This window comes from Chiloscyllium plagiosum, unplaced genomic scaffold, assembly GCF_037043375.1.
Source record: "Chiloscyllium plagiosum isolate Xiang-an unplaced genomic scaffold, Cpla_swu_hap1 HiC_scaffold_14, whole genome shotgun sequence".
Taxonomy (NCBI): Eukaryota; Metazoa; Chordata; class Chondrichthyes; order Orectolobiformes; family Hemiscylliidae; genus Chiloscyllium; species Chiloscyllium plagiosum.
In genome coordinates, this window is record NW_028270152.1 from 54,497,642 (window position 1) to 54,517,618 (window position 19,977).

At 36.5% G+C, this 19,977-nt stretch overlaps 1 protein-coding gene across 1 annotated transcript in view; it reads right to left on the reverse strand.

Moving 5' to 3' along the window:
• Positions 1-1,496: 1,496 nt before the first annotated feature.
• The window catches only part of LOC122559088 (RING1 and YY1-binding protein), a 105,230-nt gene continuing 86,749 nt past the window's right edge, over positions 1,497-19,977 (reverse strand). Inside the window, exons 3-5 of the mRNA XM_087994577.1 lie at positions 12,516-12,683; positions 10,642-10,737; positions 1,497-5,325 (exon numbers count right to left, since the gene is read on the reverse strand). Of these exons, the coding sequence (XP_087850703.1) occupies positions 5,073-5,325; positions 10,642-10,737; positions 12,516-12,683 (517 nt within the window). The 3' untranslated portion in view covers positions 1,497-5,072. The remainder of the gene's footprint in view (positions 5,326-10,641; positions 10,738-12,515; positions 12,684-19,977) is intronic.

Genomic DNA, 19,977 nt, shown 5'->3' on the forward strand with positions numbered 1-19,977 from the left:
AAAAGGAAAAGAGAGGTCAAAGTAAAATAGGCCTGTGGAAATAAATCTGGGGAGATGGTTTTTGGGGAAAAAGGAAACAGCAGAGGAGTTAACAAGATATTTTATATCAATCTTTACAGTGGAAGATACTTCAAATAATCCATTAATACTAAAGAACCATCACTAAAGGAATAGTATAAGATAAACTAATGGGGCTAAAGACAGATAAGACCCCTTGTCCTGATTGCTTGCATCCTAGGATCCTAAGAGGCAGCTAGAGATAGCAGGTGCATGGGTTTTAATTTGCCAAACATTGTTGGATTCTGGGGAAGCAGAGAATTGGAAAACTGCTAATGTGACACCCTTATTCAAAAAAGGATGCAAAAATCAGGTAATAAAATTGGATTAGCCTAAAATCTATTGTTGGAAAAGTACTGGGTCAATTATTAAGCAAGTATGGGCAGTTGATGGATCAGTGGTCTTCTTGTTGACTATCAAGACGGAGACCCAAATAATGTTTGGGTGACCAGGCTTCAGTTCCCACCATGGTAGATTGTGGAATTTGAATTCAATAAAAATCTGGATTTAAGGGTCCAATGAATCCATTGCTGATTGTTGGAAAAACCTATCTGGTCCACTGAGGGAGGGAAAGTGCCATCCTTACCTGATCTGGCCAACATGTGACTCCAGACCCCCAGCTGTGGTTGACTCTTAACTGCCCTCAGGCAATAAAAACAAAAGTGATACCTACACCCCATGAATGAATCTTTTAAAAAAAACCCATCTGGCTCATTAATACCCTTACCCAGTCTAGCCTACATGTGGTTATGTTTTAACTGCCCTCTAACACGTCCCAACAAGCCACTCAGTTAAAGGCAATTAAGGATAGGAATCAAATGCGGCCCAAATCTGTGAAAGAGTGAAAAAAAATGGGAAGAGACCTATTACTGAATTATACTATCAGAGAAGCAACAGTACAGACATATTATAAATCCTGAGTTTGATCTGAAATATTATTTTCTACAAATACATTCAGAATGCCATGTGTCCGCCTGAGAAATAGGTTTGGTATTAACGATGACATGTTAATCCATCACATTTTGTAAATATACAAAACAAGTAATTTACCTTATTTGGTAGTGACCACAACATCTCAATTTCTTCAGATGTGTGGATGTTTAAAAAAAGTTACAGTAAGTTGAACTGATATTGCTTTTCCAGAAGTAAATTACCATCCAAATAGTCTGAAGTTCTGATAGGGCAAAATGGAGTTTAATTATAATCTGGAGTAATTTGTGAGGAAAAGGGCAACTGGCCTGATGTGTATGTGAAGTGGTAATGATAGAAGTAGTTGTAACACAGCACTATGAATTTTCTAACATACAGAATGAACATACCAAATGCAAAATCTCGTGAATAAATGAAAACTAGTAAGGTTTAATTATAGTGTATGTTTATCTTAACTCCAATCTTCATCTTTCAGTTTAGTGTGCACTAAATAATAAATTACAACTAAATCAATTTTAACGATTTTATTTGTGAAAAACTACAAGCAGAATTCATAAATAGACATTTCTATTTGAAGCAGATAAGGAGGAAATAATAAAGTGGCTTCTAATAACATATTCGTGCACATGCCAGTAACAGGAATATATTAACATCTTTTATTTGCTAGACAAAAAGCAGTGTAGATTATAAAGTCCCCAAAACATTTAAGACCTGGAAATAATTTTACCAGCTCACAAAACCACCATGAACACACCAGCATGAAGATTAAAGAAAACAAATCTAGCACGCTGTCAGCCCTATTTAATTTACAGAGCAAAAAACTTTCAAAGCATTATACAGGACATCTTTCTGGGCAAATGAAAATATACCTTGTATAATACAATAACAAAATTCACAAGATTATGTTATGCCACTTTAAACAAGCATTCTATATGGGTCTCCAAAGAACAAAGCTAAGAAATAACAATGTAACCATCTTTACACAGTAAATAAAGGTTACAAGTCATACACAAGAACAGAACTGCTTGCGCATTAAAAAAACTGTTCAGTTCGTTGTCATTTTCTAAATGTTGGCTCTCGAACCCTTTCAAGTTACTTACAAGCATTTTAATATTTCCAGCAAACATTTTATCAATAATTTAAGTTACAATAGTTTATAAAAGTAGACTGAAATATTTTTGGTAAGGCAGATGAAGTGCCACTCTTTCCAATAAGGAGTTTCCAGAAATAGTTAGAAATGTTTTTATACAAGTTTTATTAACTTTGAAAGTGGCTCACTATATTTAAACACTTAACCAATTTCAACTTGCAGAATTACTGTTGCTTTAAAGACGGTTTAAAAAAAGTCTGTGCACCAATTCAGTCTACAGAATATAACATTAAAATAGTGACTAGTTTCCAAGTCATCAACAACATGCCTATTTGGCTGTGTAGTTTCACTTCAGGAGGCACTGCAGAAAAGCTGTCAGGTCCTAAGTTAAAAAAAAACTAGGCTAAGCAGCACATGGAAGCTGGCTATTACCCTACAGGACAGCACCTAACCAAATGAAAATAGTTCTTCAATAGATTGCGGGTTCATTACATTACATGAAAATTGCATTTAGTTTTTGCTGTCCCAGCATCAGTGTGATATTTATTAAACTTCATCTTCCACTCTGATGCTGTAGTATCTATACAGCTAGTGTTCATTTGTTTCTGAAAGCCATCATATTTAAATAAAAATCATTCTCAAGTTCGTCACCTTCTGAGACCACAATATCAAGTAAAGCATTTTGCGTAAACTTTATTTCAAACAATTTAAGTATTAACACTGCACAGAGAAGTATTAAATTGCAGAAATACAATTTACAAGAAAGAAAAACATCCAATTTACAAGAAAGAAAAACATCCAAGTTTGCAAAATCTAAGTGCATTGTTTTGTACAAAGATAAACCACAGTATGGAAGTTACGCAAGTCTTAACAGAAGGGAGCAATTGGTTAATTATTACATGGGGCTGACATGTATACACTATATCCCAGCCTTCATCTGTTACCTATCCACCTCAACACTTAGATATTAAAGGAGCAATGGGAATATCTTCCTGTTAGTGACAATATCAAATAAATACTTAATATTTGATAATTAAATGCAACTTTAACATCAAAACTTGAAGATTAAAATTCAATACATTACATAATGTATTTTAGATAATTTAAGAGTTATTCCAAATGCAACAAATACCATAGTATTAAATAGGTAATTTATATTTTAATTGAAATTTAGAATAAATTTCTTCCATGAAACTCAATTAGTAGTGCTAACTTATCTTTCCTCATGACTTACGATTAACGTGGAAGCAATATTCCACAGTACTTAGTAGAGAACCTCTGTACTGTCATGTAGCGATGGTATGCAACTGCTAGGTTAAGGTCTCTGTAAAATCATGCACTTGGGTATTTATCAAGATAACTGATCACACCCACTGCATCATCATATAAGGCTTGTAATTCATTTTATAATCAGATGATGATCATTGAGTTTCTCAACGTATCATGAAGAAAGAAGCACTACTTCCAATACTGAAACTAGTTATTTAATAACAGAAGGACTTTCTTTTAAACAGGGGCAAAAGCAGAAAACAAAACATGGCATTTAAATCCCAAAAACTTTAAAGTTTTTAATGGATTTTAACAAAACGGGCTGCCAAAGCCAGTCATTAAAAAAATGACATGGAGTGTACAAGAACGAACTGACAGGATAAATTGCAATATGTTGGTTTACGTGCCACAATTTAAATTATCCACAATTTAGTGACCTTCTGTAACCAGCATGGCCATGAACAGTGTGGACTCGAGAAGAATACCAAGCTACAATTTGCTTCCACATTTGGTTAGAGATTTCCTGTTATTACATCCAACAGAAGCAAATTATTTTTATTTATGGAATGCCAAGAGATTCAGCACAACTTTCTGAATCCGGCTCCCATTGTTTGTCCCCCTTTTTGATTTACAGATTTAGCTTTAACTAAACAGATGCTGAAATAATGGGTAAAATACAAATGTTGCTGACTGCTGCTCAAAACTGAAGGTGGACATTAAATATGTCAAAATTTTAAAGTCGCAATGACCAATCCATATTTTAATTGTACAAGTGTAACTAAAGCAGTTTACTTGAAGGTGAAAATACTGTTTCTTCAGAAATTAAACAAATTCTTAGTCATTACCAATGTTGCTTCCAAATATGTATACACTGCTGATATTTACTTCCTTGGTTAAAAAGAAATTAATTACCATTAGTAGAATGCAGTAGATGCATTTTAGCTAAGGGGTTCTGCATTGGATTGCCACTGAAAGATTAAATATCTTTCTTCCCCATTGGTAAGCTGTTTCAGTTTGCATGTCAATATCACATCATGCTGCCAGTTATGAGGCAATGTGTCTATAGGTTAGTTAGGTAGCTGGGAAACTATAGCATTAAAAGTGATTACATTTACAGCACACAATGACACAGTTTTCAGGTAAATGTAAGGAGGAACCCACATCTATTGCTTAATAGACACTGAACTAATTAAGCCATTGTTCAGTTGCCTCAAGTGTACTACTTCTCAGTCTTTTCTGTTTCTGAGGAGTTAATCCTGAGGACAAGACAGCTTTCATTACAATAGTTTGCAGAACGTGATCATCTCTGCTGGAATGCACTGTCCTAATCTTATCCGTTAAATGCTGCATTTATTTCACAGTGTATTAAGCACCAGTGTTTTATGTGTTGGTTTCTAACAAACTTTTATTCTGTTTAAACCAGTTAGATATTTAACATTTCTAAAATTGCTAATAATCAGCATAGTTGCTGGCAACAAAACTTACAAAAAAGTACATGTTGGAAAGGGTGGAATTTGCAAATGTAATAAATAAAAGTCAAATGTAACAAAATACATAATGTACATGGAAATTGTGCACAGCAGATTTATAAAAAAGTAGATTCAGGAGCACATCCATTATAAATGATTGTTAGGAAAATATAAAACCAAGGGAATACATAAAAAATGTCAAAAGTATTCATTTATACTTTTCACATTGCATGTGCAGGTCTGCAGCCTGGCAAAGCTCAGAACGATTCATCATTTACTGCTGACATTTCACCTTTTGGTGTAGAAGAACGTGATGAACCCTTGTCTGTGCTCTCTGATCCAGAGCTACTTTGGTTCTGTTGCTCAGATCCAGCACTGGATGTGACTGTTGATGATGATGTGGAAGAGGAACGTATTTTTTCTTTAAAGTCTGTTATAATTACTGTAACATTACCCACTGTCACTGCAAGCTGCTGTGCAGTACTTCTGTCTACATTTTTCAGCTTGGGCCTGTAAAAGAAATAAGTAAATACAAGAATTGTATCATTTCAAAAATCAAAATATTTGTATGGTAAAAAAGAATAATTTCGCAGCAAAGTTTCTTAATTGCAACATCCAATATTTGTGAAAGTCACAGCTTAAGAGTTCCTGACAATCCTTTCTCAACTTACAAAAGGCACTCAATGTACATATTATTTCATTTCTTTAAAGCAAGGAAATAATATTAATGTAAAAGTCATTTAAGGGCTTTCATGCTGAAACCATTAAAGTTGAGTAAAATGAATTTGAGAACATGGAGTAACCCCTATTAGAAATACCTACTCTATGACATCTAAACAAGTTCATATTAAATCTACTCTAACCCTTCACACAAGACTGCCTGTTATTCATTCTATAAATACTTCCACTCAGACAAGGGCTATACATCACATAGACAGTGACGTTTACAAATCAGGAGATATAGACATCCACCATGTGTCATCTAAGAAACTCCATTCCAACATAACCACAAAAGGAAGAAGCCTTCATAAACCTGAAACTTACAACATGCCATGCTATAACAAACTCGACATTAGGATAAGCAGGCTGCAGCTTATGACGTATTGTTAAGGTACATCAATTATACTTTAAATAGTAAATGGGTCAAATCAACAATCGAGCATGATCACCTTCACAACCACCACATCCAACTGTCCAACTCCAGACTTATGCACTTGATACACCAGTGATAACGGATCAGGGAGATGTACCAATACAATACCATCTCTCAAAACTGACTTCTCAATAAGACCTGGCTACTCTTGTTTTATAGTCTACAAATCAGCAGTCCCATTACAAATATAAACGCCTGACCAATGAGTAGTAAAATTCACCTATATTGTTATCTCTCACAACACTTCACAACCTCTAAATTCAACAAGAAAACAGAGAATATCTGCCAAATCAAATGCTACCGGTTCTAAGGAAACCAAAATAACAACAGCTCTTTTTGGTCAAATATTACATGGTGAACCACAAAATTCTTACTCAATGTTAGTACATTTCCATTAAATCGCTACCCTTGCACAAAATCTGCATGAAATTAATATTTTAGAACAGTTAAAGCCCATTGCAAAGAAAATCCTTCGTTTGACTCAAGCTGGCAAACACTATATTGCACTGAAAGCTTCTTATTGTTGAAAGAGTAAAACATTGAGGGGAATTCTTCATCAAATGTCAATAAATTGCTTGATTAGCTTTAATACTTTAGTATTTTGTTTCTTGTGAATGCATAAAAATGTTATGCCAGCTACAATGAGGATACTGATTACATATAAAACCAGAGAAGAACTTGATTAATATTGTTCTCTATATCCACATCCTAAACTACTCTACAAAAGGATACTCCGAACAATAATCACTTATGTTACAAGCAAGTACGGCAGTCAATTTGTGCACAGGTCGATCTCTCAAACAAATAATACTAGTTAATCTATATTTGGTAATGTTGGGCACAAAACTGGGTAAACCCTTTCTTAAAATGAAACACCATAGATCTTTTACTTTTCATCCAAAAAAAGCAAAATATTTCAAATGCCAGAAATCTGAAAAGACAGAAAATTCTGGAAACACTCCGGTTAGATAGAACTAATAGCTGGAAAACAAAAAGCTAACACTCAAGACTCCTTGGAGCTGGATGCACAGCTTGAACAGCTAGCGTAGTGCAGAGCCAGGGAGAAAGTTTGGAGTATTGTGCGCAGTTTTGGACCCCATCTCTCAGGAAGGATATACTGGCCTTGGAGCATGTTCAGAGGAATTTCATGAGAATGGTCCCAGGAATGAAAAGCTTAACATATGAGAAACGTTTGAGGACCCTGGGTCTATTCTCGAAGTTTAGAAGAATGAGGGGGATCTAATTGAAACATACAGAATACTGAATGGACAGAGTAGATGTTGGGAAAATATTTCCACTGGTAGGAGAGACTTAGGACCTAAAGGCACAGCCTTAGAGTAAAGGGAAGATCTCTCAGAACAGAGATAAGGGGAAACTTCTTCAGCCAGAGTGGTGAATCTTTGGAATTCGTTGCTACAGAAAACTGTGGAGGCCAGGTCAGTGAATATATTTAAGACAGAGGTAGACTGGTTCTTGAGTATCAAGGGAAAAAGTGGGGAGAATTGGGTTGAGAAACTTCTCAGCCACGATTGAATAGTGGAGCAGACTCAATGGGATGAATAGCCTAATTTCTGCTCCTATGTCTTATAGAGAGACATGTACAGCATGGAAACAGACCCTTTGGTCCAATCCGTCCATGCCGACCAGATATCCTAACTTACTCTAATCTTTTTCAAGCACTTGGCCCATTTCCCTCCAAACCTTCCCATTCATATACCCATCGAGCTGCATTTTAAATGTTGCAATTGTACCAGCCTCCACCACTTCCTCTGACAGCTCATTTCATTCACGTACCACCCTCTGAGTGAACAAGTATAGTCTAAGGTCTGTAGTAGGTTTGAAGACAAGAGCAGATAACAAAAGGAGATTTTAATTTTAATAAAATTAATAGGTAGATCCAGGAAATATGTAATGACTAAAGCAGAAGTATGACCATAACTTTATGCATCATTTTAACATAATTAAACATTACAAAAGTGCTTCAGAACATGGATCAAAAGAAATTATACTGAGCTACAGATATTGAAACAGATGGCCAAAAAGCTTTTTCAAACCTGTTCATGAGATGTAGGAGTCACTGGACAGGTATGTTCTGGATGACTACAGAGGTTCAAAAAGTTGGAAAACAAAATTGAGAAAAGATGCAGTCCTCAAATAAGGAAAACAGACTGGAGGATTGACTGAGGGATGAACACATGGCCCATGGCATACAACACACAAAACTGGAGCAGAAATAGGCCATTCAGTCCTTGATCCTGCTCTACTATTCTATTCAATAATATCAATGCTTATCCGTTTCTTTCAAAGTCCACAATCCCTTCCAGCCCTCCAATTCTAATGCCTTAAGAGATGCAGAGGCTGGCAACTCATTGTATGTTGAATTGGTCATTCAAGGAAGGACCAGTACTGGTCAGCCAACCACACAATGTTGACGGACGAAAGAGAAAACAAACTTAACTGCCTCTAGGTAGGGTGCAGCTTTACTTTAGAAGCTGCTGGACTGCGAAGTTGTATTGGCTTCACTCTCCCCAGTTATTTTCCAGTTATTGACTGAAAAAAGAATCAGAGTCTGTATGAAATAAGTACAAATCGCTAGAGGTCTGCGCAAGTTGTTTGCATTGACCAATGACTTTGGAATTCAAGTAAAAAATAGTGTCCTGAATGCCTTTAATACAACCCATCATTAAACTGTCTCATGGAGGACTGGCATCTATCACTGAAACGATCAAACTAGCAAATTACAATTCCAATAGATATTTGTTGACTAGATTGCCTTGTAGTTTGTGTTCTGCTAAAGTCACATTCTTGACAATAAATTGTTAATTTTTAAGTTATAATCTTGGGTGTCCAAGATCTGTTAGTTTTAAAGTCTGGTTAGGAACAATTCAGCAATTTTGAGGGTCATGAATGTTTTAATGTTACTGTGTTGCAAATCCAGGGAGTGGGAGGCTGACTTGGTTTGGCTTGCTGTCTCTTTGTCAAAACGCTTCCTGTCAAATTATGACTAGATGAAGCAGATATAGTAGTGTTAGACTCAAACCCACAAAATTCTAACTCAGAATTCAAATCTCTCAAGTGTAAGATCAACTGAATCACTGGTACTAATGTATGTTAACCAGGCATTTGGATGGGTACATGAATAGGAAGGGTTAGAGGGAGATGGGTCATGTGCTGGCAAATGGGACTAGTTTAGGTTAGGATATGTGGTTAGCATGGGTGAGTTGGACCGAAGGGTCTATTTCCGTGCTGTATATCTCTATGACTCTAAGACTATGACTGAAAATATCTTCTTTGGTTAAACTGGTTTCCACTAAACTTTAGTAACTTTGAGCTAGCGTTTGAATGTTGTCCCTATTCACAAAGTCAGGAATGTGAACTGACAGATGCATTTAAAGCAATGAACTTAAGCTAGTGCAAATCTATGATTTGTTAGGATATAATTTGGTAGCATATCAATTTGTAGACATATCCACATATTCAATTCATAAGACTGGCTTCATTTCAAGGTCGCTAATCTCACTGTGGAAAACAACTGTATATCATTGACTGTGGTACAATAAACGACAATAAACATGGTTTCTTTTTTGTTTGCTTTATTGTTATACCTTAGACTCTGTAGGTCAATACTTCCCATGTGAAATCAATGTTTACAACCAGGAATTACAGAAGTACCTTGGCATACTGCACCTGACTTTGAGCTTCATTCCCTTGACCAGCAACTGGGAAGCAAAGGGCAAAATTCTGAATGCTAACAATACTGAAAAAGCAGTTGTCAAACTGCATAAAATTACAAATCAGGTCACATATTTCAATGTTCAATTTGTTGTGAAGACAGAATAGTCTCAACTTATGAGATCATAGTTTTCTGCCTGAAATGCATCTCCATGTTTATGTAAAACAAGTACTGAATCAAGATTACAGAGGAAAATACTGCAGATGCTGGAATCCTGGCAACAAAACCCTGGAACTCCCTATCAGTACAATGACTGCCCCGAAATTCCAAGGACTGCAGCGATTCAAAAAGCTCAATACTACCTCCTCCAGAGCAAGTAGAAATGTACAACAAATGCTGGCCTGGCCAACAATGTCCACATCCCATGTATGTATTATTAAAAACAATTAATGATGTGCTCGCTGGGTTCTGGTAGCTTTATACCATATCCAGACTAGGCAAAAATTAACACATTAATTCAAATAGAGTTGTACCAGTGATCTTGTAGCCTCACTGATTTTAATGGGAGTGCCTTTGGAGGGAGAATCCAAAATGACAAAAGACCAGCCATGGAAATATGTTACTTTTTTCAACAGAAACACCAGGGCAATATATGAAAAGTAACACTTCTGATGTCAGAAATATTGGATTATCTGAGATAATAACATCACCAATGCTTATTTCAGAATAGTACATAATTAGTCAAAGGTGCATGCATAAGTGAAGAGGATCAGATCCAGGGGGTGATTTTATTTTTAATCAATTTAAGATGCTGAAGAGATACTACTCAAAGTATTATGCAAAGAAGTTGTGTTCCAGCCTTACCAGATCCATCAAGCAAGTTCTAAGCCATACTAAGTACATAGTTGTTTTCTATTAATTAAGAACATCAGCACTCCAATTAAGGTCAAAAAACAAAATGTTTCACGCTGCACTTTGGGAGGCAATTAGAACAAGTTACCTTGAAGTGTGTAAGCTGTCAGTTTTTGTTGCAGCTTTCCCGGACTGTATACTGTTAATTTCACTAGGAGGTCCTTTTTCAAGCTCCATTTTCGGCCTGAAAATAAAACCACACCATTGTCTTCACTGAATTCCAAAGTATACCAATACTGCGTTCTATGACAGAAATGTTATCTAATTATCAAAGATCGAGAAACAATTTTCGACGAAGCACAAATATTTCGAAAATTGGATTTTACTTAATCTACCAGTGGAATCCTAAACAGTAAATATGCTCCCTAACATTTAATAAGCCATTAATCATTCATTAAATTCAAAATAGATTTATACTAAAAACTGAGTGATCAAAATTTGTGATGACTACTTCGAAAAAACAAATCAAGCCACTTTCTATGCCTTGAGGTACAAAACTGCTTTCAATGGAATTTCAGGCTGTAATTTCTTTGTTGAATTTGCCCTGGTTATAATGATGCATAATCAACATTACCATAGTTGTCACATTACCACAATGTTCACTGCTGTTCTGGCACAATTTTTGATGAGAATGGTACACCTATACTACACGTCACATTGCTGACCACCTGAAAGCATACCATAAGCCAGCCTGCCACGAGTTAAACAAAAATGAGAGCCTTCATACAGCTTATATAGATTAGTGGACAAGCACAAAAATGGAGTATAATGTGAAGAAGCATGAAATTTTCACTCTTCCTTCCAAAGTGGGAGTGTTTTTCTTTTGAAAAGATGAAAAACCAGGGAAGACTGATATTTGAAGCTGCTTGGTGCCCTTGTAGATGATTCAGCAAGTTAACAAGTATAGCAAGCAGTAGGAAGGCAAATGGCATTTTATTACAAGGTGGTTGAGTATAAGAACAGGTGGCGTTGTCGCAATGATGTAGGGCTTTGTTAAGATTATCTCTGAAATATTACGTATTGATTTTAGTCTCTTGACCCAAGAGCAGATGCATGGAACGGTTGATGGGGTGGGGCACAAGTTTTCACCTGGTTGATACCTGGGATGAGGGCTATCTTACGAGAATATGGAGGAATATAAAGTCATTTTATTGAAATGTATATGATTCTTCAACAGGAAAGCTGATCATCTGGGCTGAACTCTAGAACTAGGATAAAGGGCATAATCAGTGAGGACTGAGATGAGAAACAAATGTTTTCATCAAGGGCAATAAATCTTTCGAATTCTTTACTCCAGTGAACTGTGGAATATATTCACTCACTCATTCAGCATCAAGAATGAGATTGGTACAAACAAAGAACAGAGGGACAGAAGAATAAAGTAGAGCTGATATTAAAAAAAAAGCAAAACGGCTTTAATGAATGGCAGAGTAGGTCTAAAGGGCTTTATGGAAAAGCGCAGCAGGTCAGGCAGCATCCAAGGAGCAGGAGAATCGACGTTTCGGGCATGAGCCCTTCTTCAGGAATCGCTGAAGGGCTCATGCCCGAAACGTCGATTCTCCTGCTCCTTGGATGCTGCCTGACCTGCTGCGCTTTTCCAGTAACACATTTTCAGCTCTGATCTCCAGCATCTGCGGTCCTCACTTTCTCCAAAAGGGCTTTATGGACTACTTTTGATCCTATTACTCGTGCCCTTTTGAACTTAAGCACATTGCAGTATGTTTCTGGAGAAAGCTGCACCAACATACTACTATTCCAATGCTTCTGAACTGTCAGCAAGTATTGGAGTGTAAAACCTGACAGATCATAACCTATTGGGCTTATTAACAAACCTCCCAAAAATATCCTCAAAATCGAAATTATAGTTAAAAGCGTTCAGTTCATCTATAATTCAACTAGAGAAAGCTTATTGCCACATATAAAAACCAGAACCTACTCAAATAGTTTGATAATTCCACTTACTTTATCTTTTTATTGCTGTTCTTTTTGCTTGCATTTGAGCTTACTTCTTTCTCTTTGTCAGGCTTATCTTTTTCAACTTTTTCCTTCTTCTCTTTTTTTGGAGGTGGAGGTGTTGCATACTGCTGTGCTACTTGTTGTGCAACCAACTGTGAGTTTATTCTTGGTTTTCTGCAATTCAAAATGAGGCATTCGTTTTACTAAGTGCATCAACAGTTATCCAAACACATTACACATAACATGGCAGCTTACAAAAATCAAGGAGATACTCCGAGGCTAAATTCATACTTAACTTGATCTGAAAACATTCAGCCACATGTGTGAAATATGGCTCTCTCTCCATATTATATTACAATTACGTAACTGCCCATGAAGTTTCACACAGCTGTACACAAAGGTGATGCTGAAGCAAATAATGACTAGCAGCAATGACCAATGAATTCATCAAACAACCAGGTTTTAAGGGTGATCTTAAAGAACAAAGAGGTGGAAGGATTTAGTCAGGAAGTTCTTGAGGAGGAGGCCTGGATGTCTGAACATTTTTCAAACTCCAAAATATTTTTAAGACCTTAATTACAAATGAGCAATTCTCGAGCTAGAGTTTTATAATATTTTTTGATAAATTTTATACATCATGTTCCACCCAGGTGGAGTAGGAAAAAGGTGAATACATGGGGTTTGGAATGAGAATAAAATGTGAGGCGAGAGAAGATTATAAGGAGATAATTGAACATCACAGGTAGAAAACCAAAATTTCAGAGCCTGGAATGACAAAAATAGGGTCAAAGTTTCTTTGAGGGCTCATGAGATTTTCATAAAGGCCAATTGTTGATTTTTAACATTTGGTTTAAAGAGGTTTCTTTATCATTGCTCAGTATTGTCATGTAGCAACATGACAACCTGTATTTTTGTTGATTTGTGGGCTATGGACTTAAGGCATTAAGAGATAAAAGAATTCATAATACCTTTAAAAAAAATTACCTATCCAATAAACCTGCCTCAAACATATTTACGCCCTTCTTAAATAAGGAGACCAAGACTGTACAGCATGAATATCCCACAGGCCATGGTGTTTTATTGTGCCAATTGAAATAAAAATCATAAGCTAACAACAGCAAATTTTTAATCTTTGAAATAACTTAGGCGCAATTCTGCTCTAAACTAAATTACCCTAAAATTGCCTGGCTGTGGTCCTCAGCAATGGCAAAGCATTTTCATTGCATTAGTGCAAAGCTGAAAGATTTTAATAGCTATTACTCTTTTTACTGCATCTCAGAACTCAATTTCAAATTCTTCAAATAAAAATTCATTCACAGGATGCTGGCATGACTGGCTAGGCCAGCATCATTGCCCATTTCTAACTGCCCAGAGAGCAGTTAAGAGTCAATCATATTGCTGTAGGTCTGGAGTCATGCATATGGTAGACTAGGTAAGGATGGCAGTTTTCTTCCCTAAAAGGACAATAGTGAATCAGGTGGGTTTTCCTGACAAACAATAATGGTTGTGTAGTCATTATTAGGCTCTCATTTCCAGCTTTTTCTACTATAAACCTCAAATGCCACTATCTGCCATGGTGGGATTACCTAGGTCTCTGGATTAATAGTCCAGCTGTAATATTACAAAGGCCATCACTACCCCACACACAAAAGAACAACTGATCTAGCATATTAATCTAGCACAGCTTTTGTTTATAGAAGAGATGTCAAACCGCTGCAGCGTATGTGGGTAGGAATATTTCCTGCTTGTGCTCCTAAAAACTCTCACTGAATTTCTTGGTCATGCTCCCTTGTCCTAGACTTTTAAATTCATTGATCATTTTCTTTAATACATGTCTTTCACTGCAACAGACAGTAAATATACTTTCAAACTAGTTCTGGATTGTAAAGCATTTTGGGGTGACCTAGGTCATTAAAAAAACACAAAAATGAAAGTGTTTTATTTATGTTTGGAGTTTTAGTATATATAAAATGGTTTCATGGTCACTGCACCTCAATTTATTACATGTGAAACATGTTGAAATGTGCTAAACATAAATGCATTTTATCCCCCCAGTATAAACAGAACTGTTCAGTACTAACTTATTTTGTTAATGGTGCTCATTATACAAGCCTTTCCCACAATTATTTTCCACACAGCAGCCCCTGAACTTATGCATCCTAACGTAGATACTCCACACATTCATTCTGCGTATTAAGTTTTTCTGGATCCCAATTCGGTGCATATTTTTTTGTTGACTGGTTTAAAACTGTTCTCTCACTTTGCAGAACCTACCCATTTGTTGCAATATCCTCCTTTGCCAAACTTCAGCCACTTTGCATCTCATCTCTCACCCAAGCTCATGCACCACCACTCACTTTTTTGTTCACCTTGTCTTTGATAAATATTAATGACTTGAACTTGGATACACAGGGCATAATTTCAAAGTTCACAGATGACATGAATCTCAAATTATGCAAACAATGAGGTGGAGGCAAATTAAAGATGTCATTACAACAGGCTTACTGGCAAAATGGGCAGACATATAGCAGAAGAAATTTGGTGAAGAGAAGTATGAAGAGGTATTAACTCCTTTCATTTTTCCTCCCAAAATATACAAAATTAAATGCACAATTTTAAAAAGGTTTGAGGATAAATGGAGACAGGTTTTTTGTAAACATGGCAGGCAAAGTTAGTGGTTTAAAAAACCTCGAGATCCTTGGCTTTAGTTTCAGAGGACCATAGCACTGTTCTCTCATTAAACAAACAGTTGGTGAGGAGTTTAATCTGAAGATCAGCTTGCCTCCGGTGAGAAGCAAGGCTAAGACTGGACCTTCCTGGTGACAGGTAGCAGGAAAACTGAACCCGTGCTTTTGGCCTCATACAGCAATGCAAACAAGTCATCCAGTCACCTGAGCTAACCAACTTGTCAGCGAAACTTCAATGGTGGGCAAGCTTCTAGAAGCAAATCTGTAGGGTAGAATTTGTAGTCACATGGAGAAGTGTGATTTTTTTAAAATAGAGCTAACACGGATTTCGAAAGGGGAAATTGTGTTTAATTTTTTTTAAAAAGGAAGGAAACAAAGATTCAACGAAGGTGATGCAGGTTAATTTTATTGTCACGTGTACTCTACTATAAAAGCACAGGAGTGCAGTGAGAGGATAATGTAGCCACAGGAGACACCCATCTTAGGTAAAAGTGCCTAGATACAGAATCTTAAGAACAAAGTTAAGGCATGGCGTATATGAACTTCAAAAAAGGTATTCAATACAGCACACAAAGTATACTTGCAAAAAATGTTGTGGCTCATGTAATAAATGGGACGATAGCAATGTAAATACAACACTACTGTTTCTTATTATTCAGTCAGTGGTTAATGGGAATGTTGCAGACAAGTGGAAGGTTTTTGTGGAGTTCTCCAGCAGTTAATAGTAGTGAGACCCTTGCCTACCCTAATACGTATATCAGTGGAACTTGGTGTGCAGGGAACAATTTCAAAGTTTATGGATAACACTAGACTTTTAGATGGAGCACAACAGTGTGAAATTACAAAAGGACAAAGACAAATTTATAGAGTGGGCAGCGAGGTAATAGATGGAAATTAATGATGTATTTTGGTCAGAAGACCAAAAAAAAAACAGGGTTTACAAAGCTTAAGCAGGTACAAGAGCAGAGGGTCCTGGGGTATATGTGCATACACATCAGTGAAGGTGGTGTGAACAAAATATAAAGTTTAAAGTACCCTGTGCTTTATAATTAGGGTTAACACATACTATTAGACCTCAGCTTGAGTATTGTGTTTAATTATAGGCAAAGGATGTGAACTCATTGGAGACAAAGTACAGAAGAAATTTATAATTATGATTCCAAGGATGAGAAACTTCAGTTTTTGTCATAGATTAAAATGTTGCAATGGTTCCCTTAGATGCAAAGACAAGAAAGCGAGATCTGATACAGGTTTTTTAAATAATGGGAAGTTTGAATAGAACAGATAGCGAGAAAAAAGTGTTTCTGTTTGCAAAAGGATCAAGAATGAGAGGGCTCACATTTAAAATGATTTAAAATTACAAATATAGAAAAAAAAACTTCATACTCAAATTGTTTGGGTCCAGAGTGCATTGCCTGGGAAGTGTGGTGTAGACAGAGTCAACTGAAGCAGTCAGTAGGGCACTGGATGATTACTTGATTAGCAAAAGGTATGGAAAAGACAAGTGAATGTCACTAAATCATGATGCTCCTCCAAGAGCTAGGGAACATAATGAGTCAAATGCTTCTATAATTCTGAAACCACCTTGGATGAAACTCCCAAATTTAATTATGACTCCGTTACAGACTAGCAACCGAAATAAAGTTTGGGAATCCAATATTTTTAGTAATCAAATGGTCTATACAATTTTATGGATTGTACAACCAACATTTATAATTCCAAATCAACAAAGTAAAATAGAATCCAAGATAGATATTGCAAGGTAACATTCAAATATACTAGCAGACAAACAGATTTACCAACAAACTTTGGTTGGGCACAATGCCCTGCATGTTGAATGGCAGGTACAGCCAAGATGAATCCCACAGATTTGATAGTAATTGCCAACTGGGTGGATTGCTGAGTCACAACCAGGCTCTTCAACACAAATCTTTCTCAGGGATTTCACTCTTCAACCTTAATACTCCATTTCTCGTTTTCCTCGAATGTCTCTTTGACTTGGAAAGCGAACACTTTTTCACCACCTGAAGGTTCCACCTCAGCTTCCGAATGGTATTGCTAACAACTCCCTGCTTTATCTTAAGCTCCTTCTCAGCTTCACCAGGACTTTTGCCTGAGCCCTGCTTACATGGAACTGCTCACATCACCAATAATTTTCTTCATTCTTCTATTGGTGGTCACATCCTTTTGGCTCTGTTCAGTGTCTCAGGAGGTTTCGTCTTTCTTCCTGGCTCCTGTTAACTTTGGTGGTTTTACTTTCTTCTGGTTTCACAATTGTTTTTTTCTCAAAAAGTCCAAACCCCTCCTGGATATGATCTTTGGTGTTTATTTCTATTCCAGTTACCATTTTCATAACTACATCTCTTCAAATGTCTCAAACCACCTTTGGAACCAGCTTTTCTCCATGCTCTAACACCACTTTTGGTCCAGTAGCCTCTTCTTTATGAAGTCTAGATTGGATCTCACAACACCTAGTTTTCATGTCATATCAGAGACTGAATTCTTTAATACGAACGCAAACAGGCCCAAAATAGAGCATGCAGAGCTGGAAATGCTCCTGTGCACACAGCGAGATTAGACCTTTAACTAGGAACCCTACTGGAGCCTAGTCAGGCAAATTTCATAATAAAAGATGTGGGATACAATGCAAAAAAATTATTAAACTTTGGTAGTTACTGGTTATATTCTACTCCAATTGTTTGCAGTCAAATTTTAGACACTACTTGGGAAGGATATTAAGGCTTTGGAAAAAGTACAAAACGATTTACAAAGATAATTTCAGGAGTACATGGAAAGAAGAGAAATGATGAGATTATTCTACTTTGAATAAAGGCTTTAAATGTTAAAGGATTATGTAGGTGCCCAAGATTATAACAAGCTTTGAAGCAATTAAGGAGACACTGCTTCCAGCTGAGTTTAGTAAACATGGGTGCAGATTTAAGGCTGATGCCAAAATAACCAGGGATGCAAAAGAATTTTAAAAATATATAACAACTGCTGTGATCTGGAATGCAGTGCCTCAAACCCAACTCTGGACAGTACATTCAAAATAAGAATTGAGTGAAAGCTTCAAGAGAAAATAATTGGTTACTATGAAGAAAGTATCTAACTGGACAGGTCAAACACTCGACAGAAATATGATGAACTGAATAGCCTCCACGTTGAGTCCAATATATGATTCTAGAAAACAGCTTTTATTGCAAAGAATCATGATTCTGCCTGACTTATGTCTTAAACTATTAGAGATGCAATGCAAATGCCTTGAAGGAAACTTTCAGAATGCCAATCACGGGACATTTTGAACTGAATGAGATGACTTGAGCCACTGGGCAAAAGTGAGGACTGCAGATGCTGGAAACTAGAGTTTAGATCAGAGTGGTGCTGGAAAAGCACAGCAGGTCAGGGAGCATCCGAGGTGCAGGAAAATCGATGTTTTGAGCAAAGGCCCTTCATCAGGAATGATTCCCGATGAAGGGTTTTTGCCTGAAATGTCGATTTTCCTGCTCCTCTGATGCTGCCTGATCTGCTGTGCTTTTCCAGCACCACTTTGATCTAAACTCTGACTTGAGCCACTGATCTGCTCTAAACATTTCATTCAATTTGAGACTAGGGTGGGTTGCTTCGGTGGGGCGGTGTGGACTTGTTGGGCCGAAGGGCCTGTTTCCACATTTAAGTAATCTAATCTAATCTAATCTAAATGACTGTAGAGTAATGCAGAAAACAACCTCTTATCAAAACAACAAAAGGGAGTACTGCTTTGGGTAAAGGCAAGACTTTTCACGTATTAGCAATATTCTGTCTCACAGCAATCAGACATATTATCAATATTTGTTTTCAGTGAGCCCTACCATAACTATAATGTAGATTTCTTTTTCAGCAGATTGATGATTCAAATCTTATTTACTATTAACCCTAAGGCAATATTCAATCATATTTCATGCAAAGTTTTTTTCATTACTTTTACCTTCCTTCTAGAGATTTTGAGACATTATGTATTGCATTTCCATAAACAAAATATGACCTTATATATGCAATATTTACTAGATAGGAAACAAACGTGTTACACTAGGGAATAAACAATTCCCAAGTTTATTACTTTGAAAACATCACTTAGCAGATGTTGCAACACAGATCACTGACGTGCCAACAAGTGGTAGCAGCAAGGTTTGTGTTTACTTCTCTGCATAATTCCAATTTTGGCTATGTTATTAGGAAGGCATTAAACTGACGTTTGGCACCATCTAAGATGGTGAGGGCAAGAAAAGCAAACAAGTAATTTTTACAAAGCTGCAAGCAGTTGGTTGACATGTAGAAGCCAAGGCAGATCACCTAACATCTTAGTTAACAAATTGGTGGTGGGAGATAAGAAAGAGTGCCAGAGAGAGTATGACTCGCTAGAAGGTCTCTTTGTACCTGAGGAGAATGGTTTTTAATAAAAATAAATAGAAAATCATTTAAAAAGCATAGCACAGATATTTAAAATCAATAAGGAGAAAAAGGCACTTGGTCCTGAAAGACTAGATTAGCACAACATAAAAGACACACTGGACATAGGATGAATCCACTCTTCCTTCTTACAGATCTCAAAATTTTCCAAGTTATAGTTATATTTCACCAATATACTGTAGCAATAGTGGAGGGAAAAAGAAACAATTTTAGCACAGAGATAAATAGGTGCAATGTAAAGCAATGTATCTGTCAGCACACTAGTTTATACTCATTTACACTAACTTAGCTAGTACACAAGCTACACCATTTTGAACCATCAACTACTGTTTGAG